The 24711-nt window shown below is 43.3% G+C and overlaps 1 protein-coding gene across 2 annotated transcripts in view; it reads left to right on the forward strand.

The window, feature by feature from the left end:
* fstl5 (follistatin like 5) overlaps positions 1-24711 on the forward strand; it is a 738182-nt gene that overhangs the window by 385557 nt on the left and 327914 nt on the right. For both annotated transcript variants that reach the window (XM_033018303.1, XM_033018313.1), the window contains exon 5: positions 24068-24264. In XM_033018303.1, the coding sequence (XP_032874194.1) occupies positions 24068-24264 (197 nt within the window). The remainder of the gene's footprint in view (positions 1-24067; positions 24265-24711) is intronic.

Raw genomic sequence — 24711 nt, forward strand, 5'->3', positions numbered from 1 at the left:
TGAACGCACTACTCTTTGCAGAGCCTTCTTGTCCTTGGCAGAGCAATTCCCAAACCAGATGGTAATATTCCCGGACAAGATGCTTTCCACCGCCACTGCGTAGAAGCACTGGAGGATCCTCGGAGACACTCTGAATTTCCTCAATTGCCTGAGGTGGTAAAGGCGCTGCCTTGCCTTACTCACGAGTGCTGAGGCGTGTGATGCCCATGTCATATCCTCGGAGATGTGGACTCCCAGATATTTAAAACAGTTCACCCTATCCACAGGATCCCCATTTATCCTCAATGGAGTGTACGTCCTCGGATGATGTGCCCTCCTAAAGTCCATGATCAGCTCCTTCGTTTTTTTGATGTTCAAGAGGAGGCTGTTATCCTGGCACCAGAGTGCTAGATCAGCCACCTCCTCCCAGTAGGCCTTCTCGTCGTTGTATGAGATCAAGCCCACCACCACAGTGTCATCAGCAAACTTAATTATTGAGTTGGAGCTGAACCTAGCCACACAGTAATGTGTGTACAGGGAGTACAATAGGGGGCTGAGGACGCAACCCTGGGGCGATCCTGTGCTCAGGGTGAGGGACTTCGATGTATACCCTCCCATCTTGACTACCTGGGGCCTGGCGGTGAGAAAGTCCAGGACCCAGGCACACAGGGAGGTGTTGAGCCCCAATTCCATTAGCTTCCCGGCCAGTCTGGTGGGGACTATCATGTTGAAGGCTGAACTGTAGTCTATGAACAGCATCCTCACGTAGCCCCCCTTCTGGCTGTCCAGATGGGAGAGAGCGGTGTGCAAAACCTGGGAGACCGCATCGTCCGTGGATCTGTTCGGACGGTATGTGAACTGCAACGGGTCCATGTTCCGAGGGAGGAAGGCGCAGATGTGTTTCTTCACTAGCCTCTCAAAACATTTCATGACTACCGAGGTAAGGGCCACCGGACGGTAGTCATTCAGACAGGCTGGGGAGGCATTTTTTGGTAACGGTACAATGATGGATTTTTTGAAGCAGGCAGGGACCACGGACTTGTCCAGGGAGAGGTTGAATAATGTAGTGAGCACTGGAGCTAGGTGCATAGCACAGGATTTGAGTACTCGCCCCGAGATGCCATCGGGGCCTGCAGCTTTTCTCGTGTTCACCCGTGTCAGAGCCTTCCTCACGTCGTGCTCGGACAGCGAGAATGTGTGCACATTCCTCCCTTCAGCTCCGGTAGCCAGCCCGCTGGCGGTATTGTCGATAGTCGGCAGACCTGGGGTGGTGTTGCCCCTCTCGAAACGAGCGTAAAAGGAGTTCAGGTCATCAGCTAGGGAGGTGCCGGCACTTGCGGATGAGGGAGGGGTGCTCCGGTAGTTGGTTACAACCCGTAGCCCCTGCCACAGGCTTCTGGTGTCCTGCTGCTCCATCTGTAACTCCATCTTGTCTCTGTACCTCCTCTTTGCGTCCTTCACCGCCCTTCGCAGTCGTTAGGACTCTGCCTTGTTCCCTGAACATCTGGCCGCCCGCAGCGGCGACTGCGGAGATTTATGGTCCCGACCACGGGGAAAATGGAGGAGGACTGACTGAACTTTGTGCCTTCCACCACAGTGATGAATGCTGTGGTGGATGTTTTGTGTTAAATTTTTTATTGTTTATTGTGTGTTCTTTTTTATTGTTGGCAAGTTCATTTCACTGCACTTCATTGTGTATGTGACGAATAAATCTGACTATTGATTATTGACCATTAACTGAGGCCATTGGCTCTGTGACTTATGGTATAACAAGTTATTATGGATAATGGAATTATGTTATACAAGACCGAAAATAGGTCAGTGAGAATCAGATAGCAGAAGAAGGTGGTGGTGAGGGGTCAGATTGAGTTCCAGAGATTGCAGTGTTTGGGGAGTATAAGATTTTCAGGTTTGCCGATGATTCATAAATAGGCGAGGGGGGGGGGGCATGTTATTATGCAATAAGATGTTAATAGGTTAATTGCTGAGGTGAAAGCCAGGCACATGCAGTTTAATGTGGTGGAAGTATGAGGCCACACCGCAAGAAAATCAAAACTTCTCTTTTTTATTATCTAAATGAAAATAAACTGCAAATGAGCGAAGTTCAAAACATAGAAATATAGAAAATAGGTCCTTTGAGCCAGCACCGCCTTTCAATTTGATCATGGCTAAACTTCTAAAATCAATACACTGCCTTCTCCCCATATTCCTTGATTCTGTTAGCCTTAAGAGCTAAATCTAACTCGCTCTTGAAGACATCCAAGTGAATTGGCCCCCATTGCCTTCTGTGGCTGAGAATTCCACAGATTCACAACTCTCTGGGTGAAAAAGTATTCTCTTATCTCAGTCCAAAGTGGCCATCCCAGGAATTAACCTGGTGAACCTATGCTGCAATCCCTCAATAGCAAGAATGTCCTTCCTCAAATTAGGAGACCAAAACAGCACACAATACTCCAGGTGCGGTCTCACCAGGGCCCTGTACAACTACAGTAGAAACTCCTTGCTCCTATACTGAAATCCTCTCGTAATGAAGGCGAACATGCCGTTTTTCAATGCTTGCTGTATCTGCATGCTTATTTTCAGTGACTGATGTACAAGGACACCCAGGTCTCGTTGCACCTCCTCTGTTTCCTTATCTGACACCATTCAGATAATAATCTGCCTTCTTGTTCTTGCCACCAGCGTGGATAACCTCACATTTATCCACTTTATACTGCATCTACCATGGTTCTGCCCACTTACCCAACCTATCAAAGTCATCCTGCATCATGGCATCCTCCTTGCAGCTCACACTGCCACCCATGCTCAAACTTGGAGATGTTACATTTAATTCCCTCGTCAAAATTGTTAATATATATTGTAAATAACTGGGGTCCCAGTACTGAGCATTGTGGCACCTCACTAGTCACTGCCTATGTGTTCTAGTGCATGAAACATAAAAGGGTAGCAGGCAGGTTCAACAAGTAGTTAAGAAGGCAGATGCAATGTTGGCCTTTATTGCAAAGCATTTGTAGTTTAAGAACAGGGAGATTTCGTTACAGTCACACAGGGTGTTGGTGAGGCCGCACTTGGAATACTGCACACTGTCTCGGTACCCTGACCTAAACATGATAGATTAGCATTGGAGGTAATCCAGGCTATTTTCTGGGATGAGAAGGTTGACCTATCCAGAAAGGCTAGACAGTTTGGGCTGCTCTTCCTTGGATATGAGATACAGATAGGTGGAGATAGATAAATATTTGAAATATCAAACAACTGAGGGATTGACGGATAAGAAGAGTTGTGGTTAGCAGAGATCATCTATGGTCACATTGAAAGATAGGCGTAGTGGCCTACTCCTGCTCCTATTTTCCTGTATTCTTGTGTGAGTGATTAGCATCTGGGCAATAGCAGTGGTAGAGGGTACATCAAGTGTCCGATTGGGGAAATCGCGGTGTTGAAGGGATAGAGTCAACAAGAACAGCAGTCGGGGCCATTTGGAGGAAGGGCGGAAGAGAGTTGGGGAGACAACAGCCACGCTCAATCAGAAAAAAAATCACTGAGCTAATCAGAATATTGGAAAATTAAAATAGCTGGATTGGGTCGAGAAAGGGTATTTTGTTTCTGTGGGGCAGCACGGTGAAGCAGCGATAGAGTTGCTGCCTTACAATGCCAGGGACACGGGTTCGATCCTGACCAGGTGCCGTCTGTACAGAATTTGTACGTTCTCCCAGTGACCGTGTAGGTTTTCTCCTGGTGGTCAGGTTTCCTCCCACATTCTAAAGACGTACAGGTTTGTAGGTTAATTGGGTTTGTTAAGATTGTAAATTGTGCCTAGTGTAGATAGTGTACGGGATTGGTGATCAGTGCGGTCTCATGGACCGAAGGGTCTGTTTCTGTGCTGTATCTCTAACCAAAAGCTAAACTAAACCTGAGATGGAAGGCAGAAAATTCTATTCCAGAGTAGCACTGCCAGAACACAGTAGAGCGGAATTTTGAGCCCCTCGGCCAAAGCTACGCAATAGTCTGTGGATTAATGCTGGACAATTGCCTATGTTGTCCAAGATAAAATCCTACTGATGATGTGGACAACCTGGACTGTTGCCCAACATTCCTCTCAAGAGAATGACATCATTTGTCATTTGATACAAAGGGAGTGACATCATTATTTCCAACAAGTATGTTACATCAGGTGTACAAATGTAACTGGTGTAGAGAAGTTGCCAGTCGAATTTTGCTAATGACAACAAATTTACCTGGAAATGGTTGAGGCCATGTTTTCACTCGAGGAATAGTCATAAAATGTTTGATTGTGTATCGTTGGAATAAGCAACGCCACAACGGAGTTTCCAGCTGCGTGGTAGTTATTTACTTTTCATATGACAGACTTTAAATTATGTTATAGTTTTCATTCTGAATTTATCATTATCCTTCAATTAGAAATACATTAAATAAGACTCAACTTATCGACGATTATTTTTGGACTGCCTCAGCATTGAATATGTATACAGGGAGTACTAAGCGCAAAACTGGAACATAGAATTTCACAGCTGAAGAATTGTGCCAATGAGTAAGGATTCAAGGTTTCCCCTCAAGTGGAATAAATTCACAATTTCCATTGAGTTAATAACATAGGTAATTTAGAAAATCTTGCAATAATCAGGTCTAACCCAAGTGCATAGGGTGCTTTAGCAACAGAATAGGTATTTTAACTGTTATCACCTCTGGGTTGAATAATTGCCGGTTCACAGGCAATCCTGTTAGCAGTGATGAAGACTTTAATTTATAGTAAGTTGGGGGTAAAGTTTTACCCTTGCTTCTTAAGCACTCTAAATTGAAGCTAATCTACACAACTGAAACAGGTTAGGTTTTAATCATGGGCACTACCGGAGAATTATGTGAGGTAAGGGAAACAAGTAGAGTAGCTATGGAAACTATGAGATTCAAAGAAGAGGAAGTACTGACACTTTTGCGAAATATAAAAGTGGATAAGTCTCCAGGCCCGGACAGGATATTCCCTAGGACATTGAGGGAAGTTAGTGTAGAAATAGCAGGGGCTATGACTGAAATATTTCAAATGTCATTAGAAACGGGAATAGTGCCAGAGGATTGGCGTACTGCGCATGTTGTTCCATTGTTTAAAAAGGGGTCTAAGAGTAAACCTAGCAATTATAGACCTGTTAGTTTGACGTCAGTGGTGGGCAAATTAATGGAAAGGATACTTAGAGATAATATATATAAGCATCTGGATAAACAGGGTCTGATTAGGAACAGTCAACATGGATTTGTGCCTGGAAGGTCGTGTTTGACTAATCGTCTTGAATTTTTTGAAGAGGTTACTCGGGAAATTGATGAGGGTAAAGCAGTGGATGTTGTATATATGGACTTCAGTAAGGCCTTTGACAAGGTTCCTCATGGAAGGTTGGTTAAGAAGGTTCAATTGTTGGGTATTAATGGTGGAGTAGCAAGATGGATTCAACAGTGGCTGAATGGGAGATGCCAGAGAGTAATGGTGGATGGTTGTTTGTCAGGTTGGAAGCCAGTGACTAGTGGGGTGCCACAGGGATCTGTGTTGGGTCCACTGTTGTTTGTCATGTACATCAATGATCTGGATGATGGTGTGGTAAATTGGATTAGTAAGTATGCCGATGATACTAAGATAGGAGGGGTTGTGGATAATGAAATAGATTTTCAAAGTCTACAGAGAGATTTATGCCAGTTGGAAGAGTGGGCTGAAAGATGGCAGATTGAGTTTAATGCTGATAAGTTTGAGGTGCTACATCTTGGCAGGACAAATCAAAATAGGAAGTTCATGGTAAATGGTAGGGAATTGAAGAATGCAGGTGAACAGAGGGATCTGGGAATAACTGTGCACAGTTCCCTGAAAGTGGAATCTCATGTAGCTAGGGTGGTAAAGAAAGCTTTTGGTGTGCTGGCCTTTATGAATCAGAGCATTGAGTATAGAAGTTGGGATGTAATGTTAAAATTGTACAAGGCATTGGTGAGGCCAATTCTGGAGTATGGTGTACAATTTTGGTCGCCTAATTATAGGAAGGACGTCAACAAAATAGAGAGAGTACAGAGGAGATTTACTAGAATGTTGCCTGGGTTTCAGCAACTAAGTTACAGAGAAAGGTTGAACAAGTTAGGGCTTTATTCTTTGGAGCGCAGAAGGTTAAGGGGGGACTTGATAGAGGTCTTTAAAATGATGAGAGGGATAGACAGAGTTGACGTGGATAAGCTTTTCCCACTGAGAGTAGGGAAGATTCAAACAAGGGGACATGACTTGAGAATTAAGGGACAGAAGTTTAGGGGTAACATGAGGGGGAACTTCTTTTCTCAGAGAGTGGTGGCTGTGTGGAATGAGCTTCCAGTGAAGGTGGTGGAGGCAGGTTCATTTTTATCATTTAAAAATAAATTGGATAGTTATATGGACGGGAAAGGAATGGAGGGTTATGGTCTGAGTGCAGGTATATGGGACTAGGGGAGAATACGTGTTCGGCACGGACTAGAAGGGTCGAGATGGCCTGTTTCCATGCTGTAATTGTTATATGGTTATATGGTTATATAAGCTTAAAAAAGATTATTAAGATCTTAATTATATTACTGGAGACAGATACAGAGGGAGAGCTCGCAAGTAGCCAAAATTAGCCTGAGGGTGAAGCATGAAGTTAGTGTAGAGAAAAATAATCTTCAAAGTTTGACGGCCCATTGATGATGTGAAGAACTTGTGAATGGGTGTGCGGTAGACGGAGTGGAATGGGGGTGCATCAATTTCCCTACTACTAACAAGGATTACTTTGCAGCTTCAGCAGGACAATGAGAGTAGCTGCCTGCTTCAGGGCAAACAGCAACATTATTAAATCTCCTCAAGGTATGTCTACATTGAAGAAGTTCTCCTCTCTTTGACAAGAGTTCTGCAACATCCTCTCTCGCTGCTCCTTTTGTTCTGTTTTCACACCTTACATTTCCTTATCTATGTATCTCCTCCTCCCCTGATATCAGTCTGAAGAAGGGTCTCGACCCAAAGCATCACCCATTCTTTCTTTCCAGAGATGCTGCCTGGACTGCTGAGTTATCCAGCATTTTGTGTCTATCTTCAGGTTAAACCAGCATCTGCAATTCCTTCCTACACATCATAATTAAGGTTAAGGTTGGCTACCAGTTGACTGCTTGAGATAAATCTCCAGCCATACTTGAGCAGATGTGAATGTTGCTAGAGTTCTCTTCTTGGACCCACTACATGTACATGGCCCCCTGTCAGCCCACATCCCCGGCAAGGCACACTCCTCTTGGCCTGTAAATGTCTCACTTCTTTCAGGTGCAAGGTGAAAGTTGGTTGCTAACTCGCACTCCCACAGTCAGTGAGCTTCTAACGTTTGACATTGGGTGCTACCTGTTCATTGGTGACATTCAAAAACATTTCATAAATAATTTACCTCCTGGTGCATCATTGTCCACTGCTTGGTCGCTATTTTCAGTAGGTGGTATATTTCTTCTATGGGGAATTTTCAATGCCATCTGATAAATTAAAATAATATGGCTTTGGCATAGTTGCAAGCAGTTGAGCCAGAATATAGTGATTCAAGTCCCCCTCTGGTGTGTTAAAGATTGCTTTTTTTTTTGAGATACAGCGCAGAAACAGGCCCTTTGGCCCACCGATTCTGCACCGACGAGCGATCCCCGCACATTAACACTGTCCTACACATACTAGGGATAATTTATTTTTATACCAAATATACAAACCCAAGCCAATTAACCTGCAAACATGTACATCTTTGGAGCGTGGGAGGAAACCGACGATGTCTAAGAAAACCCACGGGGTCTCGGGGAGAATGTACAAACTCCAAATTGTTGAGACGCATGTGAGCATTTGTCCTACCCCATTCATTGCAAAGCATTGAGGTTATTTCTATCCTCTTGTTCTTTCATTATTTGGCCCTCATACCCATTTTCCTTTGGGAAACTCTGAGTGACACTGATTCCATCTCCCCTTTAGTCATTGAGTTCTAAATTATAACTATTCTCTCTACCTGACTTTTTTACCCATCAATTTAAATCTGTGTCTCCTGATCCACGAACTATGTATGCAGTTAATTTTAATGATGTAAAAAAAAGCGATCCTTGGAAGAAACTCAACACAATGTTATTAGTTTAACCAATCCAATCAAAAATTGAGATGAAGAATTATGTTCTTTTGTTTGAAGTGGCAAGCAGCAGTCCATTAAACCATGAAATGTATTTTAGATGGATAAAGATCTTTTTGTTAATACAAAAGGGATCAAGGGATATGAGAAGGAAAAGCAGACCAGAGTATCAATACTCAGTTACAATCATGTTGAATAGTGGAGCAGTCCTGAAGAAATGCAGGACCAACTCCTACACCAAATTTCCATGTTTCTGTGTTTCAAGCAAATGGATTGCATCAATGAAAGGAATAGGATAGTTGAGGCTAATTAAAATTGGCACAGTAGAGTTTCTGCCTTACAGCACCAGAGGCCTGGGTTCAACCCTAACCATTGGGGCTATCTGTACAGAGATTGTATGTTCTCCCTGTGACCACGTGGTGCTCAGGTTTCCTCCCACATTCCAAAGATGTGCGGGCTTGTAAGTTAATTGGAAATTGGAAATTGTCCCTGGTGTGTAGGATAGAACAAGTATCGCTGGTTGGCAAAGACACAGTGGGCTAAAGAGCCTGTTTCCACGATGTATTGCTAAAGTATAACGTCTAAACGTTGAGATGTAGGATGATATCTGCTCTGAGCTTATGACATTTACTTTTACATCAAAAGATTATGGATTAAACTCTTCCTCAGGAGAGTTAAGCATTCAAATCTCAGGTGATGTTTGAGGACGGTATTATGGTGATGATTCTCTGCTGGATGTGCGATATTGAAATGTGAATTCCCTGCTCCCTTAGATGGATACAAAGAATCATCAGGCACTATTTTGGCCCTGGCCATTATTCATCCTTCAACAACCAAAAGTATAAAAAATACACATTTAGTTGGAAGCAAATCAAAAATAAACTGTGGATACTGGAAATCTGAAATTTAAAAAAAACCAGAAAATGCCGGAAAGACTCAATCAAGAGAAACTCAGAATTATTGTTTCAGGGGGTATGGAGAGAAGGCAGGTACAGGATACTGAGTTGGATGATCAGCCATGATCATATTGAATGGTGGTGCAGGCTCGAAGAGCCGAATGACCTACTCCTGCACCTATTTTCTATGTTTCTATGTTTCTATGTAACTCAGCAGGTCAGGCAGCATCTCTGGAGAGAAAAGGAAAGGTGTAATTTCTGGCTAAAGAAGGGTCCCGTCCTGAAACATCAATAGACGATAGACAATATGTGCAGGAGTAGGCCATTCAGCCCTTCGAGCCAGCACTGCCATTCAATGTGATCATGGCTGATCCTCCCCAATCAGTACCCCGTTCCTGCCTTCTCCCCATATCTCCTGACTCCACTATTTTTAAGAGCCCTATCTAGCTCTCTCTTGAAAGCATCCAGAGAACCTGCCTCCACCGCCCTCTGAGGTAGAGAATTCCACAGACATGTTCTCCATATTCTCCAGAGATGCTGCCTGACCTGTTGAGTTATGCCCCTGTCCCACTTAGGAAACCTGATCGGAAACCTCTGGAGACTTTGCGCCCCACCCAAGGTTTCCGTGCGGTTCCCGGAGGTTGCAGGTGGTTGGCGAAGGTTGCAGGTAGTGGAAGCAGGTAGAGAGACTGACAAAAACCTCCGGGAACCGCACGGAAACCTTGGGTGGGGCGCAAAGTCTCCAGAGGTTTCCGTTCAGGTTTTGTAAGTGGGATAGGGACATTACTCCAACACTTTGTGTCTATCTTTGGTATAAACCAGCATCTGCAGTTCTTTGTCTCTATAATGCTTTGATGTGCTCGACAACGGAGTATAATCAAAAACTTTAAATGAAACTAGCGTTGTTGCCTTCAAAGAGTATGCTGATCATTAAGTCAATTGGTATGTAGTAATTGGACAAATTGCATTTGTCCTGGCAAATATGAGGAGTAATAACTTAATTCTAGGTTGGAAAAAGTGTTGGACAATATAATTCAGGAAAATGTACAAAGTGATGCAGCTGGTTGGCTTAGGTTTAATCCTGACGTCAGGTGATGCCTGAGTGGAGTTTAGTTTAGTTTAGAGATACAGCGCGGAAACAGGCCCTTCGGCCCAACGGACCATCGTTAACCAACGATCCCTGCATAGTAACACTATCCTACACACACGAGGGACAATTTTTACATTTACCAAGCCAATTTACCTACATACCTGTACGCCTTTGGTTACACATTCGACTTGTAACCATGTGGGTTTGTTCCAGGTGCTCCGGTCACCTTCTGCATCCTAAAGACATGTGGCCTCTATAAATTGCCCCCAATGTTTTGGGAGTGGATGTGAAAGTGGGATAACATACAACTAGTATGATCAATGGTCGGCATGGCTTGATGGGCCAAAGGGCCTGTTTAAAGATTTCTCTTTGATTCAATTCAATTGAACTTGGTACCATTTGCTCTTGTCATTGGTAGCAGAGTTCATAATTTTATGGATGGCTGTTGGGAGCAGATCAGGCGAGTAACAGGAATTGGTGCAGATTGTACACATCGAGGTCACAGCGCACCAGTGATGGAAGGGATGAATGGTTAGGGCATTGGATGAAGTTTCAACCAAGCAGGAAGTTTTTTCCAATTTGGTGACAAACTTTATGAATGTTTTGGGAGGGCTATTGATCTTGGTAAGTGGACAGTATATCTAAAGTTGTTAACTTCTGCTTTGTAAATGTTGGAAATGCTTTGGGCTCTTATGGGCCTGTCCCACATAGGCGATTTTTTAGTGAACTACAGACGACTAGTTTGTCGCCACATGTTCGCCGGTGGTTGTCAGGAGTAATCTCCTCAGTCGCGCAAAAAGTCGTAGCGTCTTTCTGATCCCCGCTAAATTTTCAACATGTTGAAAAATTTTCGCCGATGGTGGGTTTGATGTCAATGAGCGTACCTTGACTTCTCCTGACGTAGGTGCTATCGTAGGTTGTCACCAGGATGACGTGGGTTGTCGCCGTTTTTTTGGCGACTTGCTACGACTGTGACAGTCGCCTAAAAAATCTCCAAGTGAGACAGGCCCACTAGGAAGCCATTCACTTGTTTCAGAATATCCAACCTCTGACGTGGATTTATGTGGCTTGCAGAAATGATGGGAGCTCAGCGATGGTAATATGTTGAATGTCAAGGGTAGGTGGTTCGATTCGCCCTTTTTTGGAAATGGTTAATACTTGGCATTTTGATGGTGCAGATATTCCTTGGTACTTATCAACCCTTGTTAGAAAATCATCCCAGGTCTTGGTTCAGGCAAGCATGGTCTGCTTCATTATTAGGGGAGTTGTGACTGGAATTGAACATTGTGCAATCATCAGTGGCCATGTCTCCTTTTCCCTGATGAATGAATGAAAGCAATTGATTCAATGGTTCAATGGTTCTTTATTGTCAAGTGCAAATGCACAGTGAAATTATTTTCTTACATACAGTCCAGTAGAGTACTGCCATACCAAAGCACAATTCCCATTTGGCAAAGTCTACATTGCAATGACAGACAGGCTGGGATGATTAATCTCCAACCACTGCAAGCATTTTCTTGTTGTGTGACGCATCACTTCAACCGTTGGAATGTTTTCCCCTTGATGCCCATTGATGAGCTTTAACACGGCTCTTTGAGGCCACATTCATTTAAACGCAGCCTTAACATCAAGACCAGTCATTCCCACTTCTCATTTATAGTCCAGCTCTTTGGATCAGGAGCACTGCAGAATAAGCAACAATGAACAGGTTATTGGTGAGAAAGATGTATTTGATAGCAAATTTGTGAGACCTTCATCACCTTGCTGATGGTTGACTGGTAATAAGCTGAATGGGATCTGTCCTGAGATCTGACAACATGATTTACTTGGGCCATTTTCAGATAATTGTCAGTGTTTTAAATGCACTGGAGCAGCTTGGATTGTGTGAACGCCGTGAAAAGCAAGTCAGATGTCCAGCAAACTACTCAGTGCATGTGGAGAGAGAAATACTGAGTTTGGCTGGAACTGTAGCATACTTCCCACAGATGGACACAAAGTGCTGGAGTAACACAGTAGGTCAGGCAGCATCCCTGGAGAACATGGATAGGTGACATTTTGCGGCGAGACCCGTCTATTAGAAGAGGCTCAAACCAAAACATCATCTATCCATGTTCTCCAGAAATGCTGCCTGACCTGCTGAGTTACTCCAGCAGTCTGTGTCCTTCTGTCTATTAACCACCATCTGCAGTTCTTTGTTTATATACATGGAAAACCCTCACAATTATGGACCTCCGGGTGACAGATTTCGGTTTTAGCGGACAGAGGCTTCCATTCGTGGTGCCAGATGGTGGGTGGCGCGCAGCGCAGAGTTGAGCCGCAGGATGGCAGTGGCGGGGAGAGAGTGAGCAGTAAAACACTATTGAACAGTTGCTTTGAGCACGGGTTTGCAGCGGCTGCCACACAGCGAGGATGCAGATGCAGCACACACCACTGCACCGGCGTCGCCCTGGCAACGCACGCCTCGGTTGCCTGGTAACGGAGTGAGGCTCCTGTTGCCCTCCCCTCCCCACTTCCACCAAAGAGCTGGTGCCACAAGGCACAATCCCAGTGGAGAGAGTGAGTGAGCAGCATGAAGGCAGTGTGTGTACCAGCCCCATCCCTGGCACACCGCGCGTGGAGCCGGGAGCTCTGATGCTCCTCGTCCTGTGTGAATTCCCACCAGTTTACCCCCCCACCCCCCTACAATGCCACGTTTCTTCCCACCCAGCCTTGGGTTAAGTTAAGTAACATTTATCCTCCCAACACCCTGTTATAGTGGACAACCAACACTAATTTCCACCCCAACCCCTTGGTCTATTATTGCAAGGGTTTACTGTACTCCAATGCCTTTGCTGTCTCCAATGCACTCGGCCAACTCTTGTTATCATGTGGCAAGAATCGTATTTATTGGAAATTGGCTGTATGCCAGTGGGTACCTCATGGAAAAGTTGACGTGTGTCATCTACTGAGATTTCTGTTTGAACATATTGTGAATATTTCAGCCTTTTATTTAGCATTCACATGCTGGGCTCGGCATAGATTACGACATTCCTGGAGCTTCCATTAGGTATTTAATTATTCATCACCAGTTAGGACTGGTATATGGCAGAACTCTGTAGCTTCGATCTGATTCTTTGTTTATGAGATTGTTTAGCTTTGTTTATTGCAAATTGCTTTTGCTGTTCAGTAAATTCATGGAGTAGAATGGCACAGAAATTGGCCCTTTGGCCCACACCATACCGCATTTTGCAGGTAGACAAAAATGCTGGAGAAACACAGCGGGCGAGGCAGCATCTATGGAGCGAAGGAATAGGTGACGTTTCGGGTCGAGACCCTTCTTCTCGAAGAAGGGTCTCGACCGGAAACGTCACCTATTCTTTCGCTCCATAGATGCAACCTCACCCGCTGAGTTTCTTCAGCATTTTTGTCTACCTTTGATTTTTCCAGCATCTGCAGTTCTTTCTTAAACATACTGTATTTTGCATATCATTTTGTGTATTTTCTTTTCACCAGTTTGGCATTGGCCTTTCTACATTGATTAATGAACCATGATTGATACCGTGGCTTGATTGCAATGGCAGAGAGTGGAATATGTTGGATCAGAGGTTCAGAGATAGGGTACATTCTTACAGCTGAAGCTGGCCCATAGTGACTCGTGGACACCCAGTTTTGAGCTGCCAGATTTATTATATCTCATACAGCATGATTATAATGCTGCACAATATGGTGCAGGCCATTCTCAATGTGAAGATAGGAATTTTTCACTTCCACCCTTGCTGTAATGGACAGATGCACCTGCCACAGAGAGACTGATGAGGATAAAATCAGATAGGTTTAACCCTCATTATTTTTCAGAGGAGTTTTGTGTGTATGAGGCCTTCGCTAACCAATGTTAAATCCTCAACTGACATCACTAAAGATGGTAGTTATCTCAGTGTTCTTTGCAAGTTGGTTCTCATGGTTTGTTCACTACCTGCCACAGACCCAACTTGACAGCAGTATAGGATATATAAAATTCAGTTGTGTTTCGGGTTGATATCCTGGAGTATGAGAAGAAAGGGATGCCTGAGCAATCCATGCTACTCATCTGCACCATGGAGATATATAGCCATGGTAAATCAATTTGATGCACTCACGCTGGTGGTAGTATGTCTCACCACTTGCACTGTATTTCAGAAATTCAAGAATTATTGCCTTTGGCTTCTCCTCAGCTGCAAAGTGAGGAATGATGTGCCTTAAAGTGGCATCCTTTAGAATCTCAGGCAATCCCCAGCAAGGAAGCAAGTGGTTTTGAAGAGTCTTCAAGGTTATAATGATATACGAGTAAAATATTCTGGATACACTTGAGAAGTCAGGCAGCACTTCCTTTAGTGATGGGAGTTGAGTTTTAACATCACCTAAAGGAGATTCCATCCACTCTCCTTTCCTTTGAAAAGCACCGCTATGAGATTTTTGAATCTTCACCTGAAAGTGAAGAAGACTTCCAGTTTAATGTCTCATCTAAAAGACAGACATATGACAACTAATCACTTTATTAGTACTGCACTGGAGCGTCATCAAAAAATTATTTTAATGCAGCTTCAGACCTGAAAAATATAGAATTCAGTTGCAGTACTGTTATCTTCACGTTAGTTCAATAGGGATGTCAGTTACAATGCCATTTATGAATTATTTTCAAGAATTGTAGCGAGTTTCAGTTTTGTGAAATTATGTATTGGATATCCAGTTACTCTTGAGACGAAAGTAATTATTAACTCATTATCGTATATATATTATAAGGTGCTGAAATTCTGATATGTTGATGACGTTCTGAGGTCTCAGCTGCAAAATCAATCCCCAGAAAGCAAAACAAAAAATCTGCAAATGGAGGAAATCAGGCAGAGAGAGAGAGAGATGCTCACAATACGCATTGGGTCAAGCAGCATCACAGAATGAAAAAGAGATATGTGTAGGAAGGAACTGCAGATGCTGGTTACCACTGAAGATAGACACAAAATGCTGGAGTAACCCAGGCAGAATCTACCCTTCCATGCCGAGAACCTTCGATCAAAACATCAAAACCATTCACTTTTAATTTGCAGAGATGGAGGTGTGGAGCGAACATAGGGGTGGGATGTTGATATGGTGCAGACAACTGCTGGTGGTGGTACCAATTGAGACAATGTACTGAGAGCTTGGTAATCATCACTGATCTATCTGGAGAAGGTGTAAATAGAAGCTAAATGAGCACAGCAGAGGAAGGAGAGAACAAGTCACTCCCACAAATGGTGCTTGATATCCAGAATTATTATTTTATTACACTTTGCAGCATCCCGCTTGTCGAGTTTGATTCTCATTGCTGCATTACTTTGCCCCCCATTTTCTCAATCAAATCACTTTGGATTTCATTTGCTTCCTCTGGTCAGATCAAATGGACTGATATAGTATAGGAGACAGAGAGAAATCAGTGTTCTAGTTATTATCCCTTTCACTTCCATGTAGAAATTAACATGCAGCTACATCCACAGAGCCCAGAATTAATTGGGATAAAGGCAGAGATATTGGGAAGATTGTAATGGTCCATAAAACAAGGCATACAGGTTAATTGCCTGTTGTACACTACATCTGATATTCCTCTATATTCATCTTCTGTGTTCTCGTCAGTTCAATGATACAGAGGCTTCCAAGGTTATGGATGAATTGATTTGTAGGAGTGTGATCTTACGCAAATGTTGTGCATTTTTCAACAGAGTAATGATAATAATAAAATGTTTTGCATTGTTAATTAATGACTGGGTACATATATATAGAGTATTAGTCTAATTGTGGGTGGTGTTAGGATAATGTATCTAGAGCAATACAATATGGATATTTTCTAAATGGATATTCCTGACTAAAGGGGAAATTGGCTTCAGACAATGTTCAGAAACAGAACCCTTATGTAGGGAGGGGGATGCCTGTATATTTCTTCAACTTGTGCCTTTATCTATTGTTTTTTAGGCTAGCCTTTGTTGTAAAGGAGTTTCATTACTATCATAGCTCATAAACTCTAAGTAAATGAAAAATAATCAACTGAGAAGTATCTTCAGTGGTCAACTCGGCAACGTTCCTGATGAATCATATGCCATTGATTAAAATTACATGTAAAATAAGAAAAAATAAACATTATCTCTACACTAATGAGAGTTTACAACAATTGGATGGCTCTTAAGTTAAAACATTTAGAAAAAAAGTGACTGTTGTTGCCACAGGTTCGATGATCAAACAAAATTAATTATTTAATTATGCCAACTAAAATGGCATAAAACATTAGAAAGCAAAAAGATATTCCATTCGATGGAAGAAAGAAGAGTAGAACATGCTTGATATACATACTTGAGACCAGGCAGTGTTAATGGAGAGAGAAACAGTTAATATTTCAGGAGGCTATCCTTTCAGCAGAACAAATAAGTAAAAACTTTGACTAATTAAATAACTAAGATTTGATTTAGAAAATGGCGAGAGAGAGGAGCTGTGATAAATTGTGGTCAGTAGTTTGTTAATTAAGGGATACTGCAGGGCATTTAAGTATTATTGAATGAATGTACTGTACTGTGACTATACATCTGGGAATTCGTAACTTCATAAGGTCTAGGAGCAGAATTAGGCCATTCAGCCCATCAAGTCTACTCTGCTATTAAATCATGGCTGATCTATCTTTCCTTCTTAACCTGCCCATTACCCCTGACACCCTTAAAGCCCTGTCCCACGGTATGAGTTCATTCCAAGAGCTCTCCCGAGTTTGCCCTGATTCAAACTCGGAGACGAACGGTAATGGCCACTCGCCAGTACTCGGGGCTCTCGTGAACTTTTTCAACATGTTGAAAAATCTTCACGAGTCTTCCCGTACTTACTTGCCATTAGCGAGTCTTCCCGAGTACCTGCCGTTAGCGTTACGAGCCGCTAAGGGACGTCCCCGAGCTCCGACGTACCTGCTATGTTCATTCTCCGTGCTTACCACGAGTTTGATTTTTTATAAACTCGGGAGAGCTCTTGGAATGAGCTCGTACCGTCTGACAGAGCTATTACAAATTAAAAATTCTTATTTTTATTCAGTTTTATGTATTGAACAAAACCGGGGTTACAGTGCACAATCCAGATATTGATCGAGGCAGAAGCAAGGATGAGATTCTCCAGGCACATTAGTAACTGCTTGTAAAAAGATTAAAACAGTTTTGTTTTAAATCTATTCATATTCGGAGTTTGACTGAATCCCACTGCATTGATTTCTAACAACCTTCTGAATAATTTGCAGTTCTGGCCTCTAGCTCATTTCCCAATTTAATTGCTCAGTCATTGACTGCAGGATGCTAAGCATGGGATTTCTAAAACTCCATCTCTGTGCTTCCTCATATCTCTTCCCTCATTAACCCTTGCTCCAGAAAACTGACCCTCTGATTAACATTTCATCCAAAGTCCAAATTTCTCTTAATTTTGATTGGTGTTTTTTTGTTTGTAGCTGCTATGAAATGATTTGCATTGTATTGCTACACTGATCGAGCTACACAAATGGAAGTTGTTTACATGGGCCATTGTTGGCTCCACCTTGCCTTGACCATCTTTGCTCCTTGATTTGTTTTTACATACCTTTCATTCTTTTATGCTTTGTACCTTTTCCTACATCTAGTTTCCCTCACCCCTGACTCTCAGTCTGAAGAAGGGTCTTGACCCAAAATGTCAGCTATTCATTTTCACCAGAGATGCTGCCTGACCCGCTGAGTTACTCCGGCATTTTGTACCTATCTTTGCTATTTGCCTATTAATACCTCATAATATACCCAATACATTAATGCACAGTACCATTGGTAATTACTAATACCTCAGTAATACCTCAATGTTCCAAACATAAATCATTCAATAGATTGCTTCTCTTATTCAATATTCGTAACCAGTATTTTACCAATATTTCACCAGTGATCTTTTTCACCAGTATTATGATATTTAAGTGCAGCTTTTTTTCTCCATGATCCCAGTGGCGCTTTCTTGAAACATGAGATGCCTCAGCATAATATCAAGGTGAGCAGAGCTTATCAGTAACAGCCTGGATAACTTTGGAGAGAGATTTCATTGCTGTGCTGAAGTTCAGCAACGCCTGACAATGTGTTGTTGAAATGGGGAAGGGTACAGAGTTCTTGTTTGCAGTGACATGCGGACAATTTTGAAATTTACAGAAGAATTCTATTTATTTATGTTGTCCCTGGTGGAGAAGAATCGTGGGCTGCATTACTTATGGATCACAATGCATGCAGATAGACAATGTTTGTAACAAGAAGATAGAATTTTAATTTATGTTACTTATTTGAGACATGTAAAATGTACAGCTAATTCATGTCTCTAGTGAAACTGTGCCTGACAGTTCATGTTCAGTACTTCAGAAGGAGATCAGTATTCCAGTTTCATGTTCTCTGGATCACTAATTTAATAGCTCTTTATTATTCTGTATCAGCAACCACTACAGTATCTCTTGGGTGTGGAATTGTTGAGAGTTGATTTCTTCCATATGGTGGGACTGATTAGTGATGTAAACTGGGCATTATTCATTTAGCTGCAGTATGATAAATCAGTGCATTCTGGTATTCCAAACACTACCACAAATATAGCTGTCTGTCCGTAAATAAAAATAAAATCAGGTTGTCATCATCTGCAGAACTGATGCATGAAACTTCAACCACCTCACTGACACATTAAAGAAGATAAATGCAACTTACTTCTGTTTTGAAGTACTTGGAGGAAATTGAATCTATCATCCTTGCTGGCAGAAAATTCATGCTTTATGAGGAATGTGCTTGAAGAAGCAGCTTTGATTATTTGTACAATGTAGGAGTGATGAGAACACACCAAGAAATATCCAAAGATAGATTTGCTGATAGCTTTGATACATTTGCTGGAAATGTTGTAGAAGCTTGATACAACTAAGAAGTGATCCTCATAAGGTGATTCCGATACTACACTTGACTGCCGATCTTGAAGTCTAATAATAGATTTTTCAATTACTTCTGATAAAAGGATGTAAAATAGGATGAGCAAAATTGGTGGAAATCTCTTGTGGGGGATTTATACCCATTTATCATCCCATGAAATTGTGCATTAGATTTTAAACTTGCTACAGTAATGCCTGCTAGGGTGTAACATGGGACAATAAGAATTGGCAGGTGTAAAGAGCCCTTCTAGTTTGTTTCCTACTTTTCTGGTCCTTGGATTATGTAAGAATAATGGAAACATTGTTGCCCTTAATGTGTAGGGAGCAGATACAAAAGTGGGGTAACAGAGAGCTAGTGTGAAGAGGGATCAATGGGTGGCATGGACTCGGTAGGCCAAGGGGGTTATTTCCATTCTCTAACTTTCAATTATTTAATTGAACAAATCCCAGCGATCACTCTCCATATATTAGTTACAAAAATCCAGACTTAATCTGAGGAAAGTCCCAGTGATGAAGTTTTTTTGTAATCCAAGATCCTAGAATTTTAGTGCAACTATATAAATCAATCAGACCAGCGGCGACAGAATGCTTGCTGTGTAGGCCACATACAAACTGACAGTCATAATGTGGTACAGCTTCAGCCCCACTATAAAAAGGTGTCGCAACCTGAACTAGCTTCAGTACTGAGAAGAGATGTCTCACTCTGAACTAATTGTGAAGCCACAGCTGCCACTAAGGCTCTTAGCCACCTTAGACATCACTTCCAGATGAGGTCAAAGTGTTTCAAACATGCTTTGAAAGGAAGAACAATGACACAGCAACATGTGCCCTCACAGACCCTGACGGCTGTGTAATCTCAGTCTTTGAGGCAGACCGCAGAACATCTTCAACCTCTCCTTCTGCAGTCTAAGGTTCCCAAATGCTTCAAAAGAGGATTTATCGTTGACGCTGCAAACTATCTCCATCACTGATCCACAAAAGAAAAGTGACACGTGGCCTCTGGACTTCCCCTTTCTGAAGGCAATGATCAGTTCCTTGGTGTTGCTGACATTGAACAAGGGGTTGTTGGTGCAGCATCACTCAACATGAGTCACAAGTTGACAACCACAGCTTCTGCATGTAGCATGCAGTTTGGACTCCATCGTCTCGAAGCACAATGGCTATGACCATCACCGCCCATCATTTCAAGAGAAATCCTCCGTCTACCAACCACTCTACATGGACTTTCTGGATCTCATTAAAGCCTTTGACTTTGTCAAACTGAGAGGGGATGTGAAGCATCTGTCTCAATTCTAAGAGCATATGTTCACCTCTGGGAGTGAATGGTTGACAATGACCTGATGAGCTATGACACACCCTATAGCAAACAGCAGGTAAACCCTTCTGTAATTATCACAATTAAATTTGACTCCTTTCTTGAAGATGAACGTGAGTCCAGTGCCTGTCCCCTTTTAAAGGGCCTGTCCCACAGGTGACTTTTTTGGCGACAGACGGAAGATAGGCTGTCACCACATGGTGGCGGGGTGACGTGGCGTGACGCCTGTATTGTCATGAGCTGTTGCCTCGAGTCTCGTGGCCTTTTTCTTGTCGCCGCTTGGATTTTGAAATGTTCAACACCTCTTGGCGACAGTTCGCTTGCCTTGCGTGACTTCTCCTGGCGTAGGTGCTGTTGTAGGCTGTCGCCAGGTTGATGCCATGTGATGTTGGCTGTCGCCGGTTGCTGACTTCGGTGAATTCAAGTGGCGGCAGCCTACGTCATGCTAGGTCAATCGGCGACAGTATCGGCGTCACGAGAAGTCGTGTCGCGTCATTTAAAAAAAAGTGCACCTCTCCACCTACCTTCAGCTGACGCCGTCAGGATCGTAGCTTGTTGTAGCTTGTTGGGGGCTGACATAGATTGACTTCGGTTGTCGTGGGCTGTTGTAGGTGCTGTCGTGGGCTGTCGTGGGCTGTCATGGGTGCTGTCGTGGGTGTTGTCGTGGGTTGACGTCGCATGCCACAACGAATTGGGACGACGGTTGACGTAGCTTATCGTAGCTTGACGTCGACTTTGTTGCAGCCTGTCGTAGACATTGTCGTGGGAGGCTGTTTCTCTGTGTCATGCCACGACAGTGACTGTGGCCGACTGTCACCAAAAAAGTTGCCTAAGTGGGACAGGCCCTTAAGGCCTCACCAACAGCTTGAAAAACTGTCATGTCCCAACTTCTATAGTCAATTTCCTGACTGATAAATGTCAGCATGCCAAAGGCCTTCTTCACCACCCTATCAATCTGTGGGGTCAGTTTCAAGGAACTATATACTTGTACTCCAAGATTCCCTTGTCCTAAAACACTCCCCAGGACCCTTGCCTGCACTGTGAAATTCCTACTCTGGTTTGAATTCCAAAATGCAATCCCTCACGTTTCCCTGTATTAAATTCTATTTGCCATTTTTCGGCCTATTTACCGAGCTGTTAAAGATCCCGCTGTATTTCTTGATAACCTGTCCACGATACCACCTATTTTTGGATCATCTCCAAACTTACTAATCATGCCTTGTACATTTTCTTCCAAATCATTGATATCAAAAACAAACAGCAATGAGTCCAACACTGATCTGTGAGACATACCACCAGTCACAGGCCTCCAATCCAAAAAGCAACCACCCACGACTATCCTCTGCTTCCTACCAGGAAGCCAGATATGTATCTAGTATGTATCTAGTTAGCCAGCTGTCTCCGGATCTAACCTTTCAGAGTAGTGGACCAGGCTGAATCTAATGGCACACGAGTACTGATCTGACATAATGTGTCTGCAACAGTAAAGTAAAGATTGGTGTTGACCAAAGCTGTGGCCAGTGATGGAAATCGCTTTCAAAATATGGAGGGGACCGGGGGACAGGGGGGGACACAATTTCTTGGCGGCCGCGCGCGCATACGCACACTCACACGCGACGCTTCGATGGCTTCTGCCGTGGGCCCTGTGAACGGTAATTACAGCTCAATCCAGCGCTAAATGCAGCTCAACTCTGCCTGTCTCTCCGGGTTAACCTCCAGCCCTGCCTGGACTGACGGAATACCAGTCCGGAGCCCTAGAGCCAGCGCTGCTTCTCCGCACTGGCTGCAAGCCTGGGCCATATTTCCCGTAAGTCCAGACAGGGCTGTAGGTTAACCCGGCGGGAGAGGCAGTGTTGAGCTGGGTTTAGCGCTGCTTCTCTGTGCTGGCTGTGGGCCTGGGGGCACCGCGCCCGTCTGACTCCCGACCTCCCTGGCCACTCCCGGGCCTGGGGGGGGGGGCACTCGGGTGGGGACGGGGATGGTCCAGTGGCGGTTTGGCAGCGATTGCAGCGCCGGAGCTCGATCCTGCCTGCGGATGAGGCGCAGGTCTGTGTCCAGAGCTGCCGTTGTGACCTTATGACCCGGGCACATCTCCCTCTTCCAATCACCGCACTCTATCCTCAGTCCCACTCCTATACATCTGCCTCTGACCGACACCTCCCTCCTTCAATCATCGCATTGCATTATCATGTCCCGCCCCCATTGCCTGCTGACCGACGTCTCTCTCATCCAATCAGCGCCCTCGATCAGCAGTCCCACCCCCACTGTCTCGCGGTAAGCTGAGATTTCACCGGATTTTCAAATCCGGATTACAAAAAATGGGGGGGCAATCGTCCCCCACCTCTCAAAACAGAGGGCGTTCCCCCTGCCCCCCCGGGATTTCCGCCACTGGTTGTGGCATTGTCCTACTCTTTATCTCACTTCATCTCACTGCATTTCTGCACTTCACCTCTTACAAGCTTCCCACTGCTATGTACCAGAGTCAGCCTGATATCATCCATCACATTGGATGTTTGCTTATGCATGCTTAAGGAGGACAAGTTCTGAGTCATTGTTGACATTAACTGAAGTGTACGACAGAATGGGCCTTATGCTTAAGTTCCGCTAAACAAATATTTTCTGTATTTATAATAATAAACTTCCATGACTGGACTGTGGTATATGTTAACCATTTCCATATCGCAGGAGCCACCACTCAGTGAAGGTAGGCATTGCCAAGGGATGGCTCCTCAGATATGGAAGTAGTTCGCCATTATCCTCAATCTACCATTATCTTCAGTGCACTAGCTCAGGCTTTGACTTTGAAAGGAATATTCAACAATGAAGATCCAACTAAGAGCTCATGGTCTACCAGGCAATAGCGACCCCTCTTGAACTACCTGCAAAAGGCATCTGAAGAACGGGAGAGGTGGCCAACTGCTGTCTTCCAAAAATCCTCAGATCTCAAATGCAGGATCAGTGAATCAGTACGATCATCATTACCAGATGAATGACCACAGCCCGAGCCTCTAAACACACTCTGTTTGCCACAATGGGGCAGCCATGTACTGTTCATGCCCAACATCAACACTCTTTTCCAATCGCCATCATGACAAAGTTTCTGAAAGGCACAGACAAACCGATTTCTCTGTTTTCGTTTATTGTCCGTTGTCTAACGATTTAATGTCAATACTCTTTTGGGTTATTACAGCACCTTAGCGAAACCTTAGCGTCAGGTTCTCCTGATTGATATAATTATAGACTGGATAACACATTTGCATTGAATCATTCTGTGTGATTGTAATTGAGAGATTCATGTAAAAATATTATTCGGAGCAGTGTCTAACTTATGTTGCGTTTAGTCTATTACTTTTGCTTAGCTAACAGGAGCAATGAATCACTCTCTGTGTGTCATTAAAGTGCACTAGTGATACACCCTTAACTCATTGATCTGTGTGTTATGATAGTTCAAAGAATGGCAGACACAAGTGCCCATTGCCATTGTTACCACATCACATTGATTAACATACACGCGCATTGAATTCCTCTGGGTGTTATTATAGTTCATCAGCTAACACAAGTTGAATTCTGGCGTGCATTATTTTCAGCGAAGGCAATTATTTGCATAATGTTAGAATCTGTTTAGTATCAGAAGAAGGCATGCTGATTCTTGGCTTGACTTTTAATACCTGCTGTGATTTGTATTCTGAATTGATGGTATCATTTGCAGTGAACCATCACTAATCCCTTGTCTTTCTGTTCCAGGTGACAAGTGCAAATTGATTGAATACAGCAAACTGAAAAACATGTTACTGGATGTCCAGAATCAAAAATACATCCGACACCAAAATAAAAAAGAAAATAATGACAAAATGTCTCTCAAAAAGTTGCTGGTGGATAACATGTTTGAATATTTTGATTCAAATGATGACGGGCTTGTGGACAGCAATGAACTTGCTCAGGTAGGTTAAAGAGTGTATGGGATTGAAAGCGATAATTAGTTGTGCACTTTTCATTTCAAATGTAAGATGCTAAGGCTTTGGTTCATGAAAATTCACTTGACTTCCATTGTAACGGTGAATTCCAATAGTAAAATATTATGGAGTCACCAGTCATATGGACTAACCATATGCCTCAGCATATAATGGGCAAATACGGCAAAATATTTACCAGTAGCTTTGGAATCAATTCTTAATTGCCTTAATTAAAACCAGACTATAAGATGGCTTTATGAGAGAAGGTGGCAGACAGCTCAATAAACTGATCACACCTTACATTTTTATTTAAATTGCTCATTGACCTTCATTCCATTGTTCAGTCAGCAATATCAATACTTGCAACATGTTGTGCCCTTCTCTCTATCTGTTCCTTCTCAGTGACTTTAAATAATGCAAGGCTCAACACTTGTG

The sequence above is a fragment of the Amblyraja radiata genome, chromosome 1, assembly GCF_010909765.2.
Source record: "Amblyraja radiata isolate CabotCenter1 chromosome 1, sAmbRad1.1.pri, whole genome shotgun sequence".
Lineage (NCBI taxonomy): Eukaryota > Metazoa > Chordata > Chondrichthyes > Rajiformes > Rajidae > Amblyraja > Amblyraja radiata.